This window comes from Lissotriton vulgaris, chromosome 7 (assembly GCF_964263255.1).
Source record: "Lissotriton vulgaris chromosome 7, aLisVul1.2, whole genome shotgun sequence".
NCBI classification, from domain to species: Eukaryota; Metazoa; Chordata; class Amphibia; order Caudata; family Salamandridae; genus Lissotriton; species Lissotriton vulgaris.
Genome location: NC_141695.1, coordinates 37,891,839 through 37,901,159, shown reverse-complemented (window position 1 = coordinate 37,901,159; position 9,321 = coordinate 37,891,839). Strand labels below are relative to the sequence as shown.

At 42.5% G+C, this 9,321-nt stretch overlaps 1 protein-coding gene across 1 annotated transcript; it reads left to right on the top strand.

The window, feature by feature from the left end:
- The first annotated feature begins 1,391 nt into the window (after positions 1–1,391).
- LOC147700634 (olfactory receptor 5V1-like) lies at positions 1,392–2,318 on the top strand. The gene has a single exon (XM_086929151.1). It carries the CDS (start codon positions 1,392–1,394, stop codon positions 2,316–2,318), a length of 927 nt encoding a protein of 308 aa, XP_086785277.1.
- Positions 2,319–9,321: the final 7,003 nt, after the last annotated feature.

The window sequence follows — 9,321 nt, the reverse complement described above, 5'->3', positions numbered from 1 at the left end:
TGGGGCCAAGGTTCAATTCCCGATGCGGCAGGGTCGTGGACCAGGGTCAGCGGGCTCGATAATTCTTGCCTCGGTGTCTACTCTAACCAGGGATCACACTCGGCAACTCTAGGCATTAGCTTGCCTCATCTCTACAACGGCCCCCCACATTCGCTGGGGATGCCTGGTTTCACCTTGGAGATACCCAGTAGGGACCATCTCACAGGGATAGCCAGGGGGGGTTCCCCAGCGGTCTACAGCGCCACGACGCCTCAGGGCAGCAGTGTGCTTTACAAGACCACATACATTACATTACATTACATAATTCGGATAAGCAAAAACCAGAGAAAAACAAATTAATGGGTGAAACTAGGTCCCATTTTATATTGTTTAGCATGTATTGAATGCTTCCCTTTGTGGAACTTTGCTATCTCATCCATATCGAATCCTTTGAGAGAAGAGGGTCTGCAGTCCATCACCCAGCACTACATATTGTCCAGCTTATAGAAATAAATATCAGCCCGTCCGTTGGATCTGCTTTATTTGCACCTTAGACCATTATTGCTCTCCATTTGTGGACCACACTGATTCACCAGCCATCCTGTCTCAACAGGAGGATAGATTCAACCTCCACACTCCAAGCATCACTGGATGATTCTTTGAAATAGATCGGATAGGGAGGACTGTTTCATCCTCAGGTATGTACTGTGTCTCAATCTCCAAAAGAAAACCCCGAAAATAGAGGAGACAAAGAGTCAGACAGCCCAGACACAAACCATAAGAAAGAAGTTCAAAAATCAATCAAACAAAATCTCACTTGAAACAAAAGTAAATAAATAAAAGGAAACACAGAGATGTGGAGTCAGGGATGAAACAAAATAAGGTCAGAAGAAGGTGAAGAAATACCACAGAAAGTAGTATTGTACCCAGAACAAGTAACACCTAGTGGGTATAATTCATGCTATATGTGTACCGTCTTTTCATGCAAAAATCTTGTGGTGGAGTTTTTACTAATAGAAATTATACATATTATACTTTCTCCAAATCTACATTTTGTGGATATATTTTTACAATAGAATACCATATTTTAAAGAGTACACAGCAGTTTATAACTTTTGTTGCATGGAAATCTAAGCTGAGATAACAATTTTATTCACACATATTCTGCAATGAATAGTTGCCCTATCACTGAAAGACAAATGATAAAACCCCACTAAAGCTATTGCGCAACAGAAAATATTTGTTGGTAACATGTTTGAAAGAAACCAATATATGTTGAACCTTTGATATTTCGAGCTTTTCAGAAGACCACAAACAGAAACTTAAAAGTCAAGCCAGCTAGTCAAAATTGCATTCACATTGCTGGTGTGCTTTATTTCAGCCTGTCTTCAAATCGCAATTAATCTGGACATATGGAAGGAGAAAATCTTACTTCAAAGGAACAGTTCCTGATTATAGGGTTTACGGATCTTCCACGGCTGCAAGTTCCCCTTTTTATTGCATTTTTAACAATTTATGTGATGACTTTGATTGGAAACCTTCTTATTGTGTCCATAGTATACTCCAACTCACACCTGCACACTCCCATGTATTTTTTCCTTATAAATGTTGCCTTTATTGACATCACTAACATCTCAGTTACTTTCCCACATATGCTGATACACTTCTTTCAGACAGGCACAATCATGTCTCTCACCAAATGTCTGCTGCAGATATATCTCTTTCTTTTCTTGTCGGGGACAGAAGTTCTTATCCTCACAGTTATGGCCTATGATCGGTATATGGCCATCTGTTATCCCTTACATTACATGAGTATCATGAACAAAAATATGTGCACCCAACTGGCCACTGGAAGTTGGCTTGGTGGTATCTTGGCCCCGCTTCCGCACATCATACTGATTTCTAGGCTCTCCTACTGTCAATCCCACACCATCAACCACTTCTTCTGTGATTTCACTGCCCTGATGAAGCTTTCTTGCACCAGTATCCACGATATTGAGACAGTGAACTATGTTATTGGATCTATTTTTGCACTGGCGCCCTTTATTATTGTTTTCACATCATATGTCAAGATCATTTCATCAATGCTGAACATGAAGTCGATAGAGGGGAGGCGAAAGACCTTTTCAACCTGTGGTTCTCATCTCACTGTGGTTATTTTATTCTTTGGGTCTGCTTGTTCCACATACATGAGACCAACATCAAAAGTTTCAATGAAAGAAAACAAGATCTTGGCTTTACTCTACACAGCTGTTCCTCCACTGTGCAACCCCATCATATACACCCTAAAAAACGAAGGCTTTGCAAAGGGCTTCAGGAAGACAAAAAAGCAATATTGACTAAAGGACCAAAACAACCCCCAATTTTTACAAGTCTTTTAAACTTTAAGGTCATAATGTAACTGCAAGCGGTGGATGGAGTCATGTCAACAGAAAACCTTAATACTCATTGATGGTAGTTTGGTTTGCTGTTACTACCCCTGGTATCATGAGCCAATAGGGCAGTTGTATACAAAAGTAAACAGGGTTGACTGTTTTTTTTTTTTACTTTTTGTAGTTCCACCTCCATGTTTTTTCTCTAATAATTCAGCAGCAAATAAGAGTGTGGAAATGGAACAATGCTGAGAGATCACCAGCAGTACAAGAGTGTGTGACATTGCTTTGGATACTTTAGTACACATATGGCTTCTGGTACTCAGATGGCCTGCCCCTATATTTGAGGGAGCCCCAGCGGAGTCTATCAGGAGTCATAAAGCTATTGTTCAAATTTGGGCTGCTCTCGGTGTTGAAAGTAAATTTGGTAAAATCGTATCTTTTACCCAATCTTTCAAATGTTTGATACAGCTGACCCACTACATATAGATTACTCTTTTAAGTGGGAGCCCAATACATTTAGGTATTAGGTGTAAAAATCCATCACAGAAATGAACATCTAGAAATGGGAAACTGAAGAAAAAGATAATCTGGCATTCTTTTGGACCAGGCTTCGCCTCCTATCCATTATATGGGTGGCCATTGCTAAAATGTTAGTTTTGTCATGATCTCTGTTCAACTTTCTGGCCATATGTGTTGTCTTGAAAAAGTGTTCTTTATGGAAATAAACAGCCTTCTCACAAACTTAATTTGGGCAACCAGGAGAAAAAGACTGGCTATAACTAAAATGCTGAGGCTCCTAAATGGAATGGGAATGCCTAATCTGGAGGTGTTCTGCTGAGCAGCGCAGTTATTGTGACCAATCAGATGGACTTTGGAAGCAGAGAATCAGGAATGTTTAAAGACCAGAGCCATTGTGGGCGAGGCGGGAGTTGAGAGGGTACAACTTGAGAAGATTAACCAATTGAAGAGATATACCTTAGCCATTCATGTGGCATTGTTGGCAAAAGTATGCACCATTGTAATGTTTACCGGACTACAAAGAGCTGGTGCACACTGCAATAAGAAACCATGGACAAAAGTTGGGATTCAAGTTGTGGGCTGCTTGTAACAGGGTCACTTGCAGTGCACCTTTGAAAATGTAATGGATGGAACTACTTGTTGGAAATTGGGTTACTGGTTGAGGGGAGTGAAACCCTGCTCAAGTAGCAATAATACTCTCTATCAGTGTGAGCCATACGTAAACCCAGCCGCGGTCGGCAGTAGGAGTTCCTGCAGGGCAGTGATGTGGGGAGGGGTAGGAGCAGGGTGGGGGGTAGTAATGTATGGATTGCGGAGTTTAAAAGGGAAGTAAACATATAAATAAATAAAAATAATTTTGTTGCGTGCACTGCATCACCAAATGCGATGCAGTGCATGCAACAAAATTTGATTTATTTATTTATATGTTTACTTACTTGTTAAACTCTATAATCCATACATTACTACCCCCCACCCTGCCCCTCCCCTCCCCCCATCACCGCCCTGCAGGACCTCCTACTGCCGACCGCGGCTGCGTAAACCCCAAATTAACCAGTGACCAACCCACAGGTAGCTTGGCACACAAGCAGCCAGACATAACTTAGAGGCAATGTGTAAAGTATTTAAGACAAACAGTAATAAAGTAAAAACACAACACATGAAAAACACCAATTTAGAGTAATATTTGATCAATTATTTGGAGATCAAGGCAACAAAAATCCAATTAGTAGGACATGAGATATGCAATTTCTAAGATGTAAGCAAATATATTATCCAGAAGCACAAATGCTAAATGTGGTTATTTGGTCATGCCGATTCGGGACAAAGTTATAGGATCAGGCCAAATCTGATGCGGTGAGCACTGGATACAGGCATCAAGTTAGGCCAGCTGAACAAAGTACCTTAAACCCTGGTTGCGGAGTGTTGCATGTTCCTGTATCGAGGATGTGTCACACATCAGCGTTTCCAAGGAGCTCCAGGGTTGCAATGTGGAATCCTGCTTCGTTGTTGAGGATGTCATAAAGGAGGAACTTGCAATGTAAAGTCCTTCATTAAGAATGTGTCGCACACCAATGGTTGTGAGGAAGCTGTGAGTCTGCGATGCAGAGCCCTGCTTCTCATTGTCGGGGTGGGTGCCGACGAGGGGCTTGCGATGGGAATTCCTGCATCAAGGATTCATTGCGCATCAACGGTTCCGAACAAGCTGTGGGGCTGCGATGCAGTGTCCTGCATATTTGTCGAACATGCCATTGACACGGGGATTACATTGTGGAACCCCGTAACGAGGATCCATTGCACAGAGACGGTTCTGAGAAGACTGTGGGCTATGATGCTATGCCTGGCATTGAGGGTTTATCGTGCTGTGGCAGTTCTGGTTCTGCATCGAAGGGAGTTGTCATGCTATATCTGTTCTGCCTACAGGACCACAGCTGGACTGTAAGAGCACCTTTAGGCTCACTTCCATGCAGCACTTCAAACAGTGATAAAGTGAAAACAGAACACAAGAAACATCCCACACCTATTAAAATAAATAGTGTAAAATGTATTCAATTATTTGAAACTAAAACAACATAAATCCAATCAGTAGAACCATTGATATACAATTGTATATATTTAAGTGTGCCTACTGGGGTTGTCAGTTCCGGGTGACCACAATGACGCATGTGTCGGAGAAAGGGACCAAGTTAGGCCCGCTGAACAAGGAGCCATAAATACTGTTTGCAGAGCATATCAAAATCCCACTTTGAGGATGCGTCACACATCGTCTGTTCCAAAGAAGCTGTGGGACTGTGATGTGAGGTGTTGCATCATATTCGTGCATCAATGATGTGTTGTGAGGCTGCTGTTCTGAGGAGCTGCATGCTGCAATGTAATGTTCAACATTGTCAGTGAGGATAATGTCGACAGTGGCTTACAATGTGATGTTCAGCACGGGGAATGCGCCACACAGTGGTGCATCTGAGGAGCTGTGGCCTGTGATATTATGTCCTGTGTCAATGATGAATCACTCAGCGGTAGTTCTGATGTGGAGCTTCTAGGAGATATGTCATACTTTATCAGTTCTGCTCAAGAGATCACAGCTGGGCTGGAAGAGCACCTTAAGGCTCACACACATCCAAAGGTCAAAGAATGTGGTGGTAGACAGAGTCCAGGTGATGGGTACTGGGTGATTGGAACCTGTGCTCTCCTTGACACTTTGATCTGGAGGTCCGCCAACTAGCCGTTAGAGTCGCTTTGGTGGCCCTGGGTTCAAGGAGCAGGTCCAGTCCTTTTCACTCTCACTTGGGGTGTATGGCAGCAGAGTAACATACCTTCTTGCAAAGCAGCACAGCAGCCCTGAGTCATCCACACCTCCAGAAGCATGCTGAAGTGTTGGGTCTGAGGGTCCACTATTCATAAATGGGGCTCACTTTGAAGTTGGGTACAGGTTCTGGAGGCTTCCACCCTCAGAGATGTTTGGAATTTCCTGCCTCACTTCTCTGGCCCCTGGGGCTAGTGTCACCATCCTATGTGAGTGTGTTGGGCTCAGCCTCTGTGATGTGGTAGTGTGATAGGTTGCAGTTCCTACACCTCATTAAGTCTGAGATGGCCTATCTGGCCAACAACTTTTCTCCTTTTCTCACTGTCTGGGAACAATACACAAATATAAAGTGTCAGCTACGCCTAGTCACGTGACCCAGAATACAGGCTGCTGGTACCCAATAGTGGAGACAAGAAAATGGCAACTTTATAAAAGTGGCATTTTCAGGATGGTGACACTAAATCAGAATTTATCATTGAAGAGTGTTATAAATCCCAATTCTTAAGACATGAAACAAGCCCCAGGCGTTAAACTCCACGCTGTTTGTGGAGTTGGTGGAATTCGGGCACTCCATGGAGGAACGCGGAGTTCCTGAATCCTGCATTAAGGGCACAAAGCAGAGGCTTTTTTCCGTTCATGCCCTTAAATTTTACTTTGGCACTCTTCGCGAGGACCAGGATATTCTCGAGATTCACTCACGCTACTTCCGGCTATGATGGTACAAATCTAGTGGCAATCCCAAACGGAGTGCTCAAGAAACTTTTGTGCTCAAGGTGCAGCTGAGAGAATTTTAGAGTGGATTTTTTTGTGTGATAAGCCTTTTTTTTTACTCTTTCTTTCAAATAGGAAGGAAGTGCCCCAAAGACTCCAACTTCCTTTTCCTGTCCAACAGGCTCCTCCCAGTGCTTTATTTCTAGTCATTTTTTATTGTGATTTGGAGCTGGAAGGATCACTCTCCTTGTCTACTGCATATATACCATTGGATTTAAGAGCTTTGTATTTGAGATTTCACAAGAAAGTTGAACAATAGGTGTTTAATTGTGTTGTTTGTTTGATTGGGGGCATGCATCGGGATTTTCTGTACTTTAATTTGATTTTTAAAATTCAGTGTGGTGGGTGGCTTGCAGTGTTAGTAGGGGCCTAATTATTTTTTTCAATGTCATTATTTTCTAAAGGAAACATGTTGCACAGTTCATTACATTTTTCTCATGTGTTTTAATATGTTTGCAAACTTTATTTAATTCACTTTTTGGCTTAGTCTGCCAATGGGAATTCCAGCCAGTATCCCCAGTACTAGTCATGATTGCAACTTTTTCTGTGGTGTCTTTTGGAATGAATCCTTTAGGCCATACATGGTATTGGATTAACTTGCAACATGTGTTTTTTAGGGATATTTCACATTTTGTTCTGCATACAGTGTATGGGTAGGGTAATTATATATGATGCCTTTGGAGGTTGTGTGCTGTTGTAAAATTTCGTATCCCTGTTAATTTTAGTTTTTGGCATTGCTGAATTAATACTCTTTTTTCTGTGTTACCAATCCATGCCTCCGTTCTCTGGCCAGTACGTGAGTGTGTTTGTCAAAGGCACCATTTGTCTTTGTTCCACATGCCATTTGGCTTGGGGCCGTTTGATATAGTCAGTGCCGATAGGCCTGCATGTCTTCTTTGTTGTGGCCATGCCTCCTTGTTTGCTATTTTAGCATGTGGTCAGTGACCATTTTCTGTAGGCAGCCAATGTGCTTGTGGCATTGGCCTGAATGTCTTTTTTGTTGTGGCCATACCTCCTTGCTTGCTGTTTGACAGTGTGATCAGTAGCCATTTTGTGTAGGCAGCCAGTGTACTTTTGCCATAGGCCTGCATGGGTTCTTTGTTCCACATGCCTTTTTATTGCTTCTTGTTGTAACCATGAGGCTGAAGGCCATTTTGTGCAGCCAACCAGTGTGCTTCTGTGATAGGCCTGCATGTGTTCTTTGTTGCGCCCATGCCTGCTTGCTTGCTGTTTCACCATTTTGTTGGTGGAGATTTTGTGTAGCTAGTCAGTGTGTATTTGCCATAGGCCTGCATGTTTTCTTGGTTCCCCATCTTCTTGCATGTTGATGTGACCATGTGCCTGGTGGACATTTTGTGTAACCCGTCAGTGTGTGTTTGCCAGAGCCCTACATGTATTTTTTATTCCCCATGCATTCTTGCTTGCTGTCTGACCATGTGGTCGATGGCCACTGTGTGTAGCCAGCCAGATTGCTTTCTCCACAGGCCTGCATGTCTTCTTTGCTCCCCATGCCTTCTTGCTTGCTTGCTGGTATGACGATGTGGCTGGAGGCCATTTTGTGTAACAAGTCAGTGTACTTTTTTCATAGGCCTCCATGTCTTCTCTTTGTTCCCCATGCCTTCTTGCTCAGTGTTGTTGTTGTTGACCATGTGGCACTGCTGGCAGCCATTTTGCGCACCCAGCCAGAGTGCCCCTTTTCTAACAGTTTAATAAGTTATGTGCTTGAGGATATTTTCACTTATTTATTAAAAAAATATATTCACATTTTTAAATGTTAGGTTTTTTAATTTTAATGTATCTTAATATAAAAAATATATTTGATGTTTTTTAAAAAATTTTTAACATCCATCATCAACCACATGTCTGTTATAGGTGCACAACAGCATTAATTGATTAAGGATTATGACATTGTCACCTGTACCACCCTGAGTGCCGCATCCCAACTTTTTTGCACATAAAGCAAACAGTTACATCTGTATGTTGTTGCTCTTTCTTATCCTTCCTGAGAGTACACCATGAAATATTATATTGGTGTGGTTTTATGCATAGATACACTATATCGTTAATTGCATATAATAACATAAGTATCCACACTAAATGATATTGTTTGTTTAGACTACTAATTGAACTGAAACAATGCCATGTTTCACTAATGTTCTTCCTTGCATGATTTTGGGTGAAAAAGTGAAGAGACATTACCCACAGTACTGCCAGACAGAAGACCTGTACATGACGTGACCGATGACGGACTATGCAACAGGGACATCATTTCAGCTTGTGAAGGTTAGAGTCACTGCCGAATGAAAGCCTCAAGATGGCCCCAAAGAAAGGTGCTGCCAAGAAAGTGGCCAGTGGGTAGGAGAAGAAGCAGATTTCTACCAACTGGCGTGCCGACCAGAAACTTTTTATCAGAAAACTTGTGCCTGCATCACCGGCCCCCGGTGAGCAAGTTGAGAGCAGTACTTCTGCATCAATAGCAACACCCTAAACGTAAGCCCAGGACAATGGCGGTTAGTAAGGGAGCCACTGTAATCATCTTGACACTGACAACGAGTGATGTCGAATTGGATTTGTCCTTTTCACAAAGTAGTACACAATTGTTTCCAGAAACAGAGCATTGTGGACAGCAGCCACAGTCACAGCCAGCAATAGTAAATTTGCCTGAAGTTGGAGCAGAACAGGAGGTTGAGCTTCTTTTAGAATCATAGGCTTGCAGAGCTCCAGCAAGGAAAAGGAAGGGTACTACTCCACACATTTCTCCATGCACCACTTCTGATGGTGATGATGGGGACATGGAGTGGACCGCTGCAGAGTCCAGGAGACAACAGGAGAGGCAATGGAAAAGAAAAGTTTCTGAAAGACTTAAGATTATGGTAG